This window comes from Zootoca vivipara, chromosome 13 (assembly GCF_963506605.1).
Source record: "Zootoca vivipara chromosome 13, rZooViv1.1, whole genome shotgun sequence".
Classification (NCBI taxonomy): domain Eukaryota; kingdom Metazoa; phylum Chordata; class Lepidosauria; order Squamata; family Lacertidae; genus Zootoca; species Zootoca vivipara.
In genome coordinates this window covers 16263547-16281072 of record NC_083288.1, presented here as the reverse complement: position 1 = coordinate 16281072, position 17526 = coordinate 16263547, and the positions used below count along the sequence as shown (strand labels likewise).

The window sequence follows — 17526 nt, the reverse complement described above, 5'->3', positions numbered from 1 at the left end:
GTGTGTCTGGAACTGACATGTTTAAAGAGAGGTTCTGCTGGATTCCAGGTTGTTGGCGGCTCAGAGATCCACAAAGAAAGTCTTGGTTATATGTCAAACATTACTGTTGCTGGAACCTTTACTGGTAATGGAGTAACGATTCAGCTTTTTGCTTGCAGTGAAAAGTAGGGGGGAAGCAGCAGAAGTTGGAAATGAACCAAGACAGTAAGAACTTCATTCTGTGAATTCAGTTATAGGAGTGGTATAACAGGAAGATAGTGACCAAATGCTAAAAATAGGTTAGGAGGAAGTATTTCAAAAGGGACTGATGAAAAAGGCAAGCAGGATTAATCCCTGCACTGAAATTAAGCTCAAGTTTATTTAGACTTTGCCTAATGATGGCATCTGTGAGGAAGGTACTCTAAGATGTTTAGGTTTTGTCATGGATAATAGCCAAGGATTGGGAGTATTTAATTTGGAGCCCAGCAATAGGAAGAAAGTCTAGGCCCAGTGTTGTCAAGGCTGTATATTTTGGTACTGAAAGAAACTAGTTCTGTGTCCAAGTAATCCAGATTTTACACTAACAAAGTTGACTCGCAATTTGTATGTTCAGAAGTATGCATTTTAAAATTATTTTTAATAATTTTTTTCTAAGTTATAGGCAAGGGCGGGAACAAGATTTACACCTGCAACTCACTAGGCATGTTTTAGCCCAGCCCTCTTGTGTTTCAAGATCTTTGCCAGTACTGCTCCATGCACTTTCAAGTATGTCTTTGAATCTGTGTTGGTAAGGCCCAGAATCCTGTTTTAGTCATATGAAAGCAGAGATTCCTAGGAAATCCCTAGTGTACACATAACCCTGCTAGCACTGGCAGCTCAGAAGTTGGAGTCGTGGCTTGGCAGTAAGGCCTAGAGGTGGCGGCTAAAAGCTGTAGTGATGAGTACCGTAGATTACACTGGATGAGCAGAATCAAAGGCTTCTGGCGCCCTTGCTACCACCTCCCCTGAATACAAAATATATCTACAAATAGAATGGTTAGGCTGAGATGGAGGTATTAAGAAATACCTTTTATGAAATACCTTTTACTTTTCTTGCAGGGTCTTCATATCATTTGTTTAGGGAAGTGGACATTTTCATGGCTCATCATCCTTCACGTACTGCATCTCTACTGCAGCTTAATTTAATAGGGCAGGCTCCTACAAGCAGAATTTGGCAAGGAGGCAAGCTGCATACAGCTGCTAGCCTAAACTGGTACTGGAGTGGAGAATTGCGTAAGGATGCCTGGAACAACAGTAGCAGAGTGTGTGGGAGAAATGTAGGCTATGAGCATGGGCTGCTTAGAAGCCCCATCTGCTGGTCTGTGTCTGAGCTGTTTACCATGCTATTTTTCTCTTGTGTGGGAAGCCTGCCACCATGGCAGGCTCATTTGTTGGAGAAAAATCGAGTCCTTTGCTAGAGAACATTTTTATCCCATATGAAAATCCCACAGGCGGACTAATATATATATATTCCATTTTTAAAAAATTGTATCTCGTGAGAGCAGATCTGCAGGGGGACTACACAGGAAGGGGCTTTTTGGCACTTCCATGGCCACTGCCTGATCTGCTCACCCAGCTACCAAGAGAGAGTTTGCCTTCCATCGGTTTGTTCTGTTAGATACCTGCCTGCAGCTTAAAGTGTGTGCTGATTGCAGTGATACCCCTTGAATGTTGACTGGCTGCCTATCAGCTGAGGCATGGCAGTGGTCCAGAATCTGCCTTACTGTAGCAGCAGACTTGACACGTCTGGCAGAATTTACTGTGGTGGAGTTGCTGCCTTTGGGGAGGTAAAGGGGCACACACCCGTCAATCAAGATAGGGCATTGTAGGTCAAGCATTCGAGGAGACAGGCCCATGACCTGGCGATCGCCTGGAGCAGGCATCCCCAAACTTCGGCCCTCCAGATGTTTTGGACTGCAATTCTCATCACCCCTGACCACTGGTCCTGCTAGCTAGGGATCATGGGTGTTGTAGGCCAAAACATCTGGAGGGCTGCAGTTTGGGGATGCCTGCCCTGGAGGAAGGGATTTTTTGTTTGGCAGGTTCCCCTTGAGTGAGACAAAGAGGAGTGTGGCATGCACTTTCTACTTGGCCTTTTTATTATCTGTGGTCTAATCTCCCAGCTGTGGAGGTGACACAATAATGGTACTAGGTTGTATCTGGGTCGGCAGGTAGCAGGGAGTTGAGAAGATGCCCCAGTTTCAGTGGTGGTGGGCCAGGGAAGGTATAGTTGGAGTGGAAGAGCTGACCACCATCTGGGACAGATGGGCCACTGTTGCAGCCTTCCTACTCCTTCAGAGGTTACTGGCTTCTCTGGTTCGGTGGTGTTATAAATGAATGCCACAATAGGAGTATGTTCATCCATGACTTAATTGCGGGTGAAGGGGGGTGCACTGGGTGCCACAGACCTGACTCAACTGCCCATCTGAGTACTCAATACAATACCAATCTGGACTGGGGTGTGTGGGTGTGACAAGAGGCCACAGCTGCCATGGATCAGCATCTTCATCAAGCTATCTAAGGTCTCGTTCCTGGTCATTCACCCCATGCACGTTTATGTGACCTGAATTGCATGTCACATTGAATTGCATTTGCCATGTTGCTGCCCATTCCCTCAGTTTGGAGAGGTCCTTTTAGCGCTCTCCACAATCTCTTCCACTCAGCCCTGTTTCTCCATAACATCTGTATCAGGAGGCCTTGCAGGCCCTGGACCAGTCACTACCTGGATGCACCGATGGGATGAATTAGTGAAAATAAGCTGAACTTGAACCGTGGCAAGATGGAGGCACTGTGGGTAAGTGGTTTTCTTACAACCAAGCAGCAAATTTTGTTAAATAAAAATTAACCAGGGAGCTAATTCTGGTAAACATGATTGCCTCCTCCATTTGATCTTCACATCCATCTTGTGCAATAGATGGTGATAGCAGTTCAACCCAAGAGATCTGCATGATTCAGTGGGGAAGAGAAATGGATAGGCTCTTAGCTCACATCTTACTCCCTCCCCCTGCTCTTGCATCCTGAATTCTGCACCTTGGATGTCGTTTACTTTCCCATATATCCACTTTGGATGTCGTTTACTTTCCCATATATCCTATAAAAATCCAGCGTGTATAATTTTTATGCTCCGGGTAGTTTGTGCAAATGTAGCATGTCCGTCAGGTGTTCACCGTTTGCTTTTAATTACACAATTGTGTACCATAAAAAAATACCAGCTGGATAAATTAAAGGGGAAAACGACACAAGGAGAGTCACCTGCTGACAGGACCACCGCTTTCCACTTCGCTCTGGGTGCGAGCTTCTGGAAAGAGGCCTGAAACATTAACGAATATATTTTCCTGTTCAACGCTTTCCAAACCTGTGCGTAAGGCACGGGACTTCTTCAAGGAGGTTGGGTTGCGTCCGATTCTTCAAAGGCGCCTAGAAGTGGCAAGTTCAAAGCGCTGATTCACCTGCGATGCGCTTTAATAACGATGCTAACATCCGCGTAAGGCACTCTCGCGGGGTGGGGGTGGAGAAAAGGAAGTCGCTGCGCATCCTGCCCGGGTGGGAGCACGCGTGGAAGGGGATGCAGCGGTGAGCGGATCTCCCTCGTCGCCTCGCCCTGCTGTTGGATCTCGCCTGGCCAGTCCACCATGGTGCCCCACCGGCTGCGGGTCGGACGCGGTACGTAGGCAAAGGGGGGGGGATCCGTGGAGAGGCGCGCGCAGGATGATGGCTCCTCCTCGGCCTGCTTCACTCGGGCGTTTGTGCGGCGCGGCCCGGGCGCAGCTCCTCGCCGCCGGGCCTAAGCGGTGCACGGGAGGGGGCCGGGCGCCCTCCGCACGTGCCGCGGCAGACACGCGCACCAGCAGCCCAGCGGGCAGGGCTGCGGCGTATCAGGTTGCAAAGCCCTCTTCCCTCCCCTCGCCGCTCTCCGCGCGTTGACGTGCGAGAGGCGGCGGTGGGGCTTCGCGAGCGAAGATGGCAGCGCTGGCCGAACCTCTGGGGCTGGAGAGGGGTAAGCTGCGCTGGCGGTGGAGAAGGAGGGGAGACATGGACGCCGAGTCTTGGAGAGGGGTGGGCATCTCCTGCGCCTGGAGTGGGAGAGATCCGCGGGTGGCTGGAAGGGGGGATTACCGCGTAGGAGGAGGAGGAGGAGGATCGGGGCGGATGGATCCGCCAGCTCCGACGCACGAAAGCGAGCAAGAGCGGTGCGCCCTCGCTGCGTCCCAGGGGGATGGCGAGGAGGGAAGAGCATCGCCGGGGCGCGCGCGGGAAGGCTAGAAAGATGGAGGTGGCAGGTGGGTCCTTCCTCCCTCCATCCCTCCCTCTCTCCCTTGCTCGGCATGGCTGCTGAGGAGGAGATTGGAGCTGCTTCCTCACAGCTCGCCCGGATCTTCGCTTTCCCGCTCTCTCCTTTACGCGCGGCGAGTGCGCAAGGGGAGCGCGAGGCGATGTTCGCCGGGGCGACTGAGGCGCGTCGCCCGAGGCGGCCTGGGGCTGCCTCCCGCTCCACTGACAACCCCGCCGTCTCTTCTCCCTCTCCTCAGATGTGGCGCGGGCGGTTGAACTGCTGGAGCGGCTGCAGCGCAGCGGGGAGGTGCCCCCTCAGAAACTCCAAGCCCTTCAGAGGGTGTTGCAGAGCAAATTCTGCTCGGCCATCAGGGAGGTGAGCGAGCGACTCTTCCTGGGTCCTTCCTTGGCAGACGCTTCTCTTTTTCTTCATTTATAGTTTTTCGCCTCTCCCCGCCTCCTCTCCTTTCCTGCGCTCCTTGCCTGGGCTTCTTCCTCTAAGCCAGCTCCTCACCCACTTCCCCCACCTGTCACTGCTAGTTGCACCTGGGTCACACGCATCTGGCCTCTTGTCACTCCTGTCACCCCTACCTTTTCCCTATGTTTGCAATCAGGCAGTGGCAGACTTGGGGCTTTCAAATTTCAGCACAATGCCAAAATTTGGTGCATCTAGCCTCTTGCCTTCTGCTCTGCATCATGCTCGCGCCCGGATAGCTCAGTTGGTTAGAGCACTGTGATCATAGCGCCCGGATGGGACAGCTGCATTTCAGAGGGTTAGACTAGATGGTCCTCAGGGTCCCTTCCAACTCCATGATTTTTGATTTTTTGCACAACCCTCTCAGCTCGGCACCCAGGGCGGGCAAACCAGTTACACTCCCTAACTCCACCTCTGAACCAAGGCAGCCTTACCTACTGTTAGGCGCTTGCCCCAGAGAGCTGATTTGAGGTTTCCTAAAAAGAGCTTCAAATCATTAGTTACTTAGCTTTATTATTATTTGCGCTTTTATGCACTTAGGCAAAGGGGAGAGGGGCTTGTGGGATTTTTCTGCCTCAGGTGGCAAAATAACTTGATGGGCCTTGGTGCACTGTGCGCCTTTCATAGGAGGGGGGCTGACACCACTTGCTGCCTCACACAGGAAAATGTCTGAGGTAGCCTCTGTCTGGACTCTCCTTTAAGCACTCTTAATCCCTTGTGTATCCCCTCAAAGTCAATATTTGGAAGAAGGGAAGCAGCCCTATATATTTACTCAGACCATAGCTCCCATCTAGAGCATTATTATTTACACTGACGGGCAGCAGCTCACCAGGGATTCAGACTGGGGTATTTCTCATGTCTACTCAGAGGTACCGAGGATTGAATCATAGAAACATAGCACCAGGAAAGGAGATGTTCTACCTGCTCTCTCCCTCCCCCGCATCTTGCTTCCATGCCCTCTTATCTCCTGTTCAGTCCATCCCATATTCCCATTTCACAGCGGATGCTTCTTTCAAGGATCCTCCTTAGCATCTGTGTTCCAAGTGGTGTCAACTCCGGACTCGGCGGACAAATCTCCCTGACACACACACACCCTTTTATTGTCTCTTTTCTGGACAGGTCTATGAGCAGTTGTACGACACACTGGATATCACGGGGAGTGCTGAAATTCGGGCGCATGCCACGGCTAAGGTATGAGAAGAAACCTGTTGCTTTGCTTCCTGTTGTGTAGGTTCTCTACACAAGTTGTTTGCCTGCTTGTTGTGATTCCCCTTAAAACATTTTAACCAAATTTTGCATGATCAACGAATATGACTTTGCTCTATGTTTGGATCTAGCCAGGTGCCATTTTGAACAGAGGTGGCTGACTGAACCTTTTCAAAGCTGCACTGATTTTAACCAGTGGTTTCAAAACGGCATTGGTTTCAACTGCAGATTTCGAAACTGCACTATTTTATTTCATTTTTAATCATTCTGTTCCTTAGAATTATTGTGCAACGCTTGGTCTGAAGTTCTCTTGACTTTTTCATAGAAATCATATATCATTCAACTTACTGAATTTGCTGTAATGGTGATAGCTAGCTTAAAAGCATGGTACCCAGGTGGTGCTGTGGGTTAAACCACAGAGTCTAGGGCTTGCTGATCAGAAGGTCGGCGGTTCGAATCCCTGCAACGGGGTGAGCTCCCGTTGCTCGGTCCCAGCTCCTGCCCACCTAGCAGTTTGAAAGCACATCAAAGTGCAAGTAGATAAATAGGGACCGCTCCGGTGGGAAGGTAAACGGCGTTTCCGTGCGCTGCTCTGGTTCTCCAGAAGCAGCTTTGTCATGCTGGCCACATGACCCGGAATCTGTCTGCGGACAAACGCCGGCTCCCTCGGCCTATAGAGCGAGATGAGCGCCGCAACCCCAGAGTCGGACACGACTGGACCTGGTGGTCAGGGGCCCCTTTACCTTTACCTTAGCTTAAAAGCAGTGTTTGAAATTAGCCAGGCGCCAGGCGCGTTTTGCATCTGGCTTTCAGTCACTTGCAAGCAAGTGAAGATGCCCGGGTGGCACCTGACGTCTCCACCATCTGGAGATGCCTGCCTGGTGAACCTTGGATCTTGGCTGTTTTCACACACTAGCAGCACATCCTGTAGAATCCAATCTGTTATATTTTATCTGCACTATCAGAATGAATTTCAGGAACCAACCACAAAGTCGTATTGAAAAATACTGCTTCCGAGCTGTCTGACCCCAAAATCAACTAAGCATTCCGTTTTGGCAACTTTCTAACACTGCTTAAAAGGCTGTGGGCCAGCCCTTTCATTAGACAGAGTAAGGAAGATGCCTCAGACAGCTCGTTTTCAATGTCATGAAAGGGCAGCCACCTGATATTTAGTTTTCCTGGGCTTTTTAAAAACTCTTATTTACTATACGATGGTTGTACACCCAGGGAGAGGCACCAGTGAGATTTTTGTGCATCGGGTGTCAAAATAACTTGACCGGCCCTTGGCTGCAAGCACCTTGACGTGGGGCTGGGATGAGGGCAAGATGCCATCAAGCAGCAAAAACAGCTTAGTCCAGCCCTGATTAAATAGCTTTAGAAGGGGATTAGACCAACTCAGGAAGCAAAGAGACTTTCAGTGGCTATTAGTCATAATGGCTATATGCACGCTTTGGGTCTGGAGGCAGTATACCTCTCAGGGTACCAGTTTGCTGGGAACAACAGCAGGAGAGTGCTGTTTTGCCTTGCTTTTGGCTTCCCTGAGGCACCTGGATGCCCTGTGCTGGAAACAGTGTGGTCAACTGAATGGAGCTTCCTTAGAACTAATATCTGTATTTCAAATATGATGTGAAAATCGCTAGAAATGGGCTGTTTATAAAGTGGTCTCCCTGTGCTCTTCTGCTTGATAGTTTTCTAAAGTGGCTTGCATAAGCCACTTTAGATTGTGCAAGTTTACAATCTAAAAGGCATGGCACAAAAGGAAAAGAGGAGGGGGAGGGAGGAGGAAGTGATGGGGAATACAAGGCTATGTATGACACAGTTTTGTAGGGGGTGGAGGGGAACACAGAATGTTACTAGTTTCAAAATCTAATTTCTGAAATTCTGAGGTTCTCTGCTTTCCTTTCTTTCTTTCTTTCTTTCTTTCTTTCTTTCTTTCTTTCTTTAAAAAAAACCAAGTTTCTAGTCCTTACAGTCCCAAATATATGCTTGAAAGTTTGGGGACTAATATGTTTTCCAGTTATTGGAAGTGAGGCTTCAGGGCCCTGTGCAGCACCTACCCCAGTAACTTAAAAAAGAAAAGAAAGAATAAGTCTTACAACATAAGTGATGACATGGCAGCTGAGCAATTCTCATAATTTATATGGGGTTGTAAAATTCAGTTTATCTTGGCACTGAGTTTATTTACTAATGCTTAGCATGGAGTATGCAGAACCCTGGGTAGAAATATGCAGATAGGTTAATTTGAGTAATTTGACAGTGGCTGGGGGAACTCAGTTAGATAGGCAGCATATAAATGATATGATGATGATGATGGTGATGATGATGCCTGGTATGACCCCTTGAATGTCACAGCAGGGCCTCGGTAAATAACACGTCCCAGATTTGCATATTTTGTTGGAGCTGCTTCTTCCCGTTCCGTAGTCCCCCTGGGGTGTCCCTGATTTAGGGTTCCATTTCTGGACTTTTCTGTTCTGAGAAAGTTAGATCCTAACTTTCTTGCAAGTTTGCTGCTTAGGGTGCCAGGCTGGGTCACTTCCTTGTAAGGAGATCTAATTGTGAAGCAAGTCTCCCAGCCTCCCTATCAAGCAGTTGGCCAGGTGAGTCTGTTGGGGTAGAGATCTTCTGCTGACTATCTACTGCACGCGGACGGTTCCAGGTGCAGCTCTTGGCATCTCAGGTAGGGCTTAAACCCTGGAGAGCTCACTAAGTGGCGTAGATCACATTGAGTTGGAAATGTACCAGTGATCCAACTCAGCCCTACCCTGACTGATATGTCAGGTTTATGTACAGGCAAAACCCTCTTGCGAAGAATTGTCCCACTGGAGCCTACAATGTTAGAAATAAGCCAGGCACATTTTGCAACTGGTACGGGTCCAGTTGCGACCACATGGAGATCTCTGGATGCCAGGTTGGCAACAGACATCTCCATCTCGTTGGCCCCTCCAGCTTTCTTAAGCAGGTAAGCAGGAGGGCTTATTTATTGCATTTATAGCTCACCCTTTGGACACAGGTGGTGCTGTGGGTTAAACCACAGAGCCTAGGGCTTGCCGATCAGAAGGTCGGCGGTTCAAATCCCTGCGATGGAGTGAGCTCCCGTTGCTCGGTACCAGCTCCTGCCAACCTAGCAGTTCGAAAGCATGTCAAAGTGCAAGTAGATAAATAGGTACCGCTACAGCGGGAAGGTAAACGGCATTTCCGTGTGCTGCTCTGGTTCGCCAGAAGCGGCTTAGTCATGCTGGCCACATGACCTGGAAGCTGTACGCCGGCTCCCTCGGCCAATAATGCGAGATGAGCGCCGCAACCCCAGAGTCGGTCACGACTGGACCTAATGGTCAGGGGACCCTTTTCCTTTACCTTTTCGCTCACCCTTTTCTCCAAGTAGTACATGGTTCACCCCCCCTCCTGTTAATCCCTACAGCGGCCCTACAAGGTAGTTTAAGAGGTTGTAGCTGACCCACCAAGGTCACGCAGTGATCTTCATGACTGAGTGAGGATTTGAACCCTGATCTCCCAGGTTCTAGTCTGACCCGCTAACCACACTGGCTGCCTGGAGTGCTTCTGCTATGGGGCAGCTTTATAAATTAAGTAGGTAAATAAATATGGGGAAAGCAAAATGTCACGTAGAGAAGGATCTGAAATATTTTCCTTGAAGCTTGAATTTGTTTTATTTTGGATCGTTCCATTTTATGTTTTAATGTGCTGTAAAGAGTTTTTTCTTTAAACTATAAAGCAGTATGATGATGATGATGATGATGATGATGATGATGATGATGATAATAATAATAATAATAATGTAGTAGCAAAACAAAAGGCACCTAGATGGTCCGTTGTGGCAACAATAACCTAGGTTTAAGGTGCCATTTGGCAATTAGCTTATGTATTTGAGTTTCTAACACTGGGAGTCTGCTTCCTCTTAATGTTTTTCATGTCCCTCCTCTTTATTCCTGTCCAGCAGCAATCCATGTTAGAAACAGATATGAAAGCTAGGAGCTAAATGACACCTTAAACCTAGGTTATGGGCACATCAGCAGAATGTCTATGCACACTTTTTTAATAACTAGATTACAAAGCTGAAAGTGAATGAACTCCAGCTAAAATCTTATATTCATTCAATCTTATATTCATTCATCACATGGTCTGGTCCTCATCTGGAGACTACAAAAACCAAAGCCATGCTTCCCCTGCCTGTCCCCCCCTAATATTCTTAAGAGGGTCTCTTCTCCAGTCTTCATAGAGTGGCTAGAAGTGGGGAGGCAGAAAGAGCTCTTCCTTTCCTTCCACTCGGCAGTTTTAATCTGAAATCTAATAATGATGATGATGATGATGATGATGATGATTTATTTATACCCCGCCCATCTGGCTAGGTTTCCCCAGCCACTCTGGGCGGCTTCCAACAAAATATGAAAATACAATAGTCCGTCAAACATTAAAAGCTTCCCCAAACAGGGCTGCCTTCAGATGTCTTCTAAAAGTCTGGAAGTTGTTTTTATTTTTGATATCTGGTGGGAGGGCATTCCACAGGGCGGGTGCCACTACCAAGAAGGCTGTCTGCCTGGTTCCCTGTAATTTGGCTTCTCACAGCGAGAGAACTGCCAGAAGGTCCTCAGCACTGGGCCTTAGGCGCAGTACTGCGCCCAGAGCTCAGTAACCGCTCGCACTAATGAAATTCCTTGTCGCAAAACGCGCCTGGAACAATGGGAGTTTCAAATGCAGGCAGCAATATATAATAATAATAATATAATAATAATAATAATTTATTATTTATACCCCGCCCATCTGTGACCCCATGGACCAGGCACTCCTGTCTTCCGCAGTTTGGTCAAACTCATGTTCGTAGCTTCGAGAACACTGTCCAACCATCTCATCCTCTGTCGTCCCCTTCTCCTAGTGCCCTCAATCTTTCCCAACATCAGGGTCTTTTCCAGGGAGTCTTCTCTTCTCATGAGGTGGCCAAAGTATTGGATAATAAAAAATAATGTGTTAAACATTAAAAGCCTCCCTAAACAGGGCTGCCTTCAGATGTCTTCTAAAAATCTGGTAGCTGTTTTTCTCTTTGACATCTGGTGGAAGGGCGTTCCACAGGGCGGGCGCCACCGCCGAGAAGGCCCTCTGCCTGGTTCCCTGCAACTTGGCTTCTCGCAACGAGGGAACCGCCAGAAGTCCCTCGGTACTGGACCTCAGTGTCCTGTTGAACACAGTGACGAATGAGAGATGATGAGGGGTGATTCGAAATGAAAACCCAAGGGAATTGGGGCACGAGAGGGAAGGCTGTCGCTGCAGACTTAAAGAAGTCTTCGAAACAGTCCTAAATACCGATGCAGAATCTTCTCTGCTTCCTCCCCATATCCAGGCGACGGTGGCTGCTTTCGCAGCAAGCGAAGGCCACGCGCACCCACGGGTGGTGGAACTGCCGAAGACAGACGAGGGTCTGGGCTTCAACATCATGGGGGGCAAGGAGCAGAACTCTCCCATCTACATCTCCCGGATCATCCCAGGGGGCGTGGCTGACCGCCACGGCGGCCTCAAGCGAGGAGATCAGTTGCTGTCAGTCAATGGCGTGGTATGTATATTGGGAGCCAGGCAATACGAGAGACTTCATTTTGGGTGTACAGTATGGGAGCGGCATAAAGGTTTGCAAGAAGCGGAAACAGTTGGGGTGGGTGGAGATCCGAATACAACTCTGGGGGTGCAGAGCATGCTCAGTCAATTGCAGAATGCTGATTGGCTGGTTTTATTTGTGGTTGCACATATTTTGTTTATTTTTATATCGACATAATACATAAAATTACATGGTTTCCAAAAACCATGTGTGTTGTTATCTGGAGGTTTACTCCAGATGATTGATAGTTATTATTTTTCTTTTTATTTATTAGATTTGTACACCCAAATCTAATCTCGGAGTGGTTCATGACATAAAATCGCAATAATATATATATATATATATATATATATATATATATATATATATATATATATATATTGGTACCTCGGTTTTACGAACGTCTCTGTCGCCAAACATTTTGGTTTTCGAACGGCGTAAACCCAGAAGTAAATGCTTCTGTTTTTGAACACGCTTCGGAAGTCGAACGGTCTTCCGGAACGGATTACATTCAAAAACCGAGGTACCACTATAATAAAAAGAACAGAAACAAACCAATAATCCCCTCTCCCCAACACATTTTAAAAGGGCATTGGATGTCAACTAGCCAAAAGTTGGGTTACGGAAGAACGTTTTCACCTGGTGCCTGAAGGTGTATAACAGGCACGTCCAACAGGTAGATTGTGATCTACCAGTAGATCACTGGATGTCTGTGGTAGATCACTGCTAGATCACTGGCACCCCTAAAAAAAGCTCACCCAAAATTTTCCTCCTCCCTAAAAAAAGCTGAACTATGACCTGAAGCCCTAAACAAAAATGGGCCTCCCTCCCTCCTAAAAGAAGCTCAACAAGTTTGACCTAAACCCCCCAAAACAGGGCTTCCCTTCCTTAAAAAAACTCAACAGCTTTGACCTGAACCCCCCAAAAGGGGGTAGATCACTCCCAGTTTTTAGCTCTGTGAGTAGATCAGAGTCTCTTGGGAGTTGGCCACCCCTGGTGTATAATGAAGGCGCCAAGCGAACCTCCCTGGGGAGAGTATTCCACAAGCAGGGAGCCACTGAAGAAAAGGCCCGTTTTCATGTTGCCACCCTCCGGACCTGTTGTGGAGGAAGCACGCGAAGAAGGGCCTCAGAGGATGATCTCAGGGTCTGGGTAGGTTCTTATGGAGACAGGCGGTCCTTGGGATGTTGCGGTCCTGCGCCGTTTAAGGAGAGGGAAAACAGGGCTGGCTTCACACTGCAGCGTTTGGCTCCCCGTCCCTCTTGCGTAAATATGTAATTCGAGGCAGGGATGGGTGCTTCTCACGGACCTCAGCAGTGACGACGGGAGGCGAAAGGTGGAGTCTTGAATCAGGAAATGCACTTATTGTCCTTGTGGCGTTGCTTTTCTTCCTTGTTTCCTGCAGAGCGTGGAGGGAGAGCAGCATGAACGGGCGGTGGAGCTCCTGAAAGCAGCCCAGGGCACCGTGAAGCTGGTTGTGCGCTACACGCCTAAAGTACTCGAAGAAATGGAGGCGCGCTTTGAGAAGATGCGGACGGCGCGGCGCCGGCAGCAGCATAACAGCTACTCGTAAGAGTGGACCCGTGAAATGGGGCTTTCCGAGCAGCTGTTCTTCCAGGGGATAGTTTAGGTCAAGCATCCCCAAACTGCGGCCCTCCAGATGTTTTGGCCTACAACTCCCATGATCCCTAGCTAATAGGACCAGTGGTCGGGGATGATGGGAATTGTAGTCCAAAACATCTGGAGGGCCAAAGTTTGGGGATGCCTGGTTTAGGTGGCCAGGGGCAGAAGAGGGCGGGGCTGCCGCACCTGGAAGGTGAGAGTGCGGCAGATGTAGCTTGAAGCTAGGTGGCTGACAGCATCAGCTGAGTGACCCAAGTCCAGCCATTAGGTTTGGGGGAGAAGGTGGGGTTTCTTTTTGGAACCTGATTTATCCCCATTGCCGGCATCATATGTGAAATCCCAATGTTGAAATCTGCCTGGTATAATAATAATAATAATAATAATAATAATAATAATAATAATAATATATTATTTATACCCCGCTCATCTGGCTGGGCTTCCCCAGCCACTCTGGGCGGCTTCCAACAAAATATTAAAATACAAAATACAGTATCTGATCAACCTTTGGAAATTTGGAACTGGGGGAAGAATGCTTGCTTTCCCCCTGGATTCCATTCATCTTGTGTGCCCTTATAGAGCAGGCACCCCCAAACTCGGCCCTCCAGATGTTTTGGGGCTACAGTTCCCATCATCCCTGACCACTGGTCCTGTTAGCTAGGGATGATGGGAGTTGTAGTCCCAAAACATCTGGAGGGCTAAGTTTGGGGGTGCCTGCTATAGAGAGAGAGAGAGAGATCCATATTTGATACTTCCCGGAGAGCATCTTGCAATTGACACAGTTGGGTGATGGCGAGGGGAAAGGGCAGGCACGGAAGAGAGGAGAAATCCGGGTGCAGAACCCTCGATATTAATTTATTTAGGGCCATTTATGTTAAATATATCTAAGGAGTGGATGGCAACTTTACAAAGCAAACAAACCGAAATTACCAAAAAGCAATACAATAAAACAATCAATGCAAAGTAAAAGTACAGAAATGCAATAAAGCATGATAATAATAATAAAAATATTAATATTAATAATTTATTATTTATACCCAGCCACTCTGGGCGGCTCCCAACAGAATATTAAAAACACAATAAAACATCGAACATTATAAATTTCCCTAAACAGGGCTGCCTTCAGATGTCTTCTAAAGGTCAGGTAGTTGTTTATTTCCTTGACATCTGGTGGGAGGGCGTTCCACAGGGCAGGTGCCACTCCCGAGAAGGCCCTCTGCCTGGTTCCCTGCAACCTCACTTCTCGGTAACATGCAGAAGATGACTGGCTTTAATGATCAGAGACGAGGAGGAGGTGTTGTAGAATAGTGGGTAAAAAGGATGAAGACACAGCTCTTAAAACAACCAGCTCTTTATTCTAGCTCTCAGTCAAGACTCAACAGTAGCTTAGCCGACTGGCTTATATAGTACTCAGTAACTTGCAACAGTAACAAACTTCCCCTAGCTACCCAATCTGTGAACAGCACTCTCAATCCTTCATTTGCATGTAGTGGACCTGAGTGAGAACTGCAGCCACAGTGGGCAGGGTAAGAACTGCAGCCACGTTGGCCAGAAAGAGTACTGCAGTTAACTTAATACATAACAGGTGTCTTCAGAAATTGACTGAAGCAGGTGACCGACAGTAATGAAAGGAAATGAACAATAGGAACTCCTTAGCTCCCCCTCCTCATTATTTCGCCTTTGTTCAGGAACCAATCGATTTGGTTTTCTTGTCACCCACCTCTCCCTGCCTCTCCCTTTCCATCACCACATCCTCTTATCTCTTAGTTAACTAGAGTGGCCACATGGGAAAAAAAAATATTAGTCCTTTCTAAGAGTTTTAAGAAAAACTTATTTTGCGGCTGCCTGCCTCCCTGCTTGCTCTCACGGCTGGTATTTCCTGTCTCTCTTTGTTTCTTCAGATCCCTGGAGTCCCGAGGATAATTGGCATCGTTATCTATCTGGTTTGTTTGGGCTGGCCTGCGATTTTTCCCACCCCCACCCCACCGCACCCTCCCCGATGGTTTTATCTGTATAGCAGGAGACATATTTATCTGCCTTCCTCCTCTTTGCCAGGAGGTGAGCTCCTATGTACAGTATTTATTCTCCACAATCCTCTTATTTAAAGATGTTCTGTGTGAGTGACTGTGTATCTGTGCGAGTCCCTACCCTTTGTGAAACTGAAGAAGGTACCGCAAAGCTCCCGAGAGCCGGTTCTTTGCTGCCTATGATGTACAGGGCTATCAAAAATTAGAGGAAAATGGAAAGCTCCCACGTGAAATGCTTCTACTCTAGACAGGGCCGTCTTAAGCACCTTTGGCTCCCTGGCGCCGTGGTGCGACGGATCCCTCCGCCGCCGCCCCGTTTTCCAGTGCGACGGGCGACCGGGCTCAGCGCGGTCGCTGAGGGCGCTGCTGCGCGACGGGCGGGCTTGCTGAGTGGCCGGCGGGCGGGCAGGCAGGCGCGGCTGCGTGGCGCCACCCCCACCCCCCGGCGGGCCGGCGCCGTGGCGCACTGCGCCACCCAGCCTGGCCGTAGAGCCAGCCCTGACTCTAGAGATGGTTTTGTTTCCATTGCGGGGTGAGGGCTTGCCTCTCTAACCAGCCTCTCACCCTAGACGCAGAAACGCCAACACTGACGAGAAGGCGAGGTGTAGCCCTGGCTCTGGGCCTGGGTTCAAATCTAACTGGCTGACCATATCACCTGTCCCTCTCTCTCTCTCTCTCAGCCTAACCTACCTCACAGGGTTGTTGTGAGGACAGACCAGTGAAAACCCACGTTTGGGGCCCTTGAGTTCCTTGGGATATCATGCCAATTAATACTGATAAGAGCCTTGGAGGGAGGGAATTGTCCCAGGACTCTAGGGCTACAACTTTACCAAGCCAAACCATTCCCCCCCCCATAGCAACCCATAGTATAATGTGATTTTTTTTAAAAAAAAAAACAACAACAGCAAAACAAGGTTGGATATGGTTGTGGGAAATCACAATAATTTCAGCTGCAAAGCTCACTGGCGACCTTTGGGTAAATTTGTGTGCACTCATCCTCAGTTCTCCAACTGTAAAATGGGAGGCTAGAACGGCCTCCCTCGCAAAGTTGCTGTGAAGTTTAATGAGATTTAAAAAAAACCCAGCAAAACGCTATAGAGTTTTATGAATAACACAATGTGTATGTAAATAACGTCTGTCCAGATTATACTGAGTAAGAAAAGATAATCCCCCTTACCCCACAACAATCACAACAGACCTCTATTTTAGATTTCTCTCGACAGGCCTCTAAGTGGCTATCATGTCCACAGACAGCTTTCCGGGTCTTGTGGCCAGCAGGACTAAACCGCTTATGGCGCAACGGAGCACCGTGAGGGAAACCAGAGCGCACGGAAATGCCGTTTACCTTCCCGCCGCAGCAGTACCTATTTATCTACCTGCACTAGCTTTCAGTTAGTTCCAGGGGCAACAGCATAACTGCCAAGTTTTCCCTTTTCTCACGAGGAAGCCTATTCAGCATAAGGGAATTTCCCTTTAAAAAAGGGATAACTTGGTAGCTATGGGCAACAGCTCCATCAGAGTATTGGGATAAAGGTCAGAATGAAATAAGCTGCAGTGCAGTTTGACCCTTTCATCAGCAGGTGGCGCACTTAATGAATCTCTGGTCAGGATTCGTGAAAAAGGAATGTTTAGGTGAATTTTTGGGGAGAGGTTGTGGCTCTAGCTGCATAACAACGATTTGAGAATGCTGAGATAAAATATCACGGCTCCCAGCCCCATCAGAATGCGAAAAGCCTGTAGTTTTCAGCTGATCCATGCTGACCTGATTGCTTCAGTCTGAGTTAGTTGGCATGGGTCAAAGAAACCCCCTGCTACTTGCCTGACATTCAGAAAGCCAAGCCCAAAGAGTTACCGTATTTTCCCGTGTATAAGACGTCCCCATGTATAAGACCACGCCAATTTTTTGAGCCCCCAATTTAAGAACTAATTAATTGCAACATTCCGCATATAAGACGACCCCCAATTTCAAACTTAAAAAATTTGGGGGGGGGGGCGCGGATATATACTTATACATGGAAAAATACAGTACAGTGGTACCTCTACTTACAAATTTAATGCGTTCCGACGGCACATTCGTAAGTCGAAAAAAATCGTAAGTCGAATCCCATAGGAATGCATTGGGAGAAAAAAATCGTAAGTCGAAGCAACCCTATCTAAAAATTCGTAAGTAGAAAAAATCCTATCTAAACCGCATCCAAGATGGCGGGCGGAGCTCCGTTCGTAAGTAGAAACATTCGTAAGTAGAATTATTCGTAAGTAGAGGTACCACTGTGTGCAAAAAGGTCGCCCAGGCTGGGTGTTGGCACAGG

General features: G+C 48.2%; 1 protein-coding gene across 1 annotated transcript; it reads left to right on the top strand.

Moving 5' to 3' along the window:
* The first annotated feature begins 3748 nt into the window (after positions 1-3748).
* LIN7B (lin-7 homolog B, crumbs cell polarity complex component) lies at positions 3749-15618 on the top strand. Its single transcript, XM_060282017.1, has 6 exons — positions 3749-4015; positions 4548-4666; positions 5885-5956; positions 11322-11531; positions 12976-13139; positions 15092-15618. The coding sequence occupies exons 1-6, from the start codon at positions 3979-3981 to the stop codon at positions 15111-15113; spliced, it is 624 nt and encodes a 207-aa protein (XP_060138000.1). The 5' UTR covers positions 3749-3978; the 3' UTR covers positions 15114-15618.
* Positions 15619-17526: the final 1908 nt, after the last annotated feature.

Bases quoted from the DNA above. Each gene is read 5' to 3' on its own strand.
- LIN7B (XM_060282017.1), top strand. From the start codon at position 3,979: ATGGCAGCGCTGGCCGAACCTCTGGGGCTGGAGAGGG. The intron at 4,016-4,547 runs GTAAGCTGCGCT...CCCTCTCCTCAG, and splicing joins ACCTCTGGGGCTGGAGAGGG to ATGTGGCGCGGGCGGTTGAA. The intron at 4,667-5,884 runs GTGAGCGAGCGA...TTTTCTGGACAG, and splicing joins TCTGCTCGGCCATCAGGGAG to GTCTATGAGCAGTTGTACGA.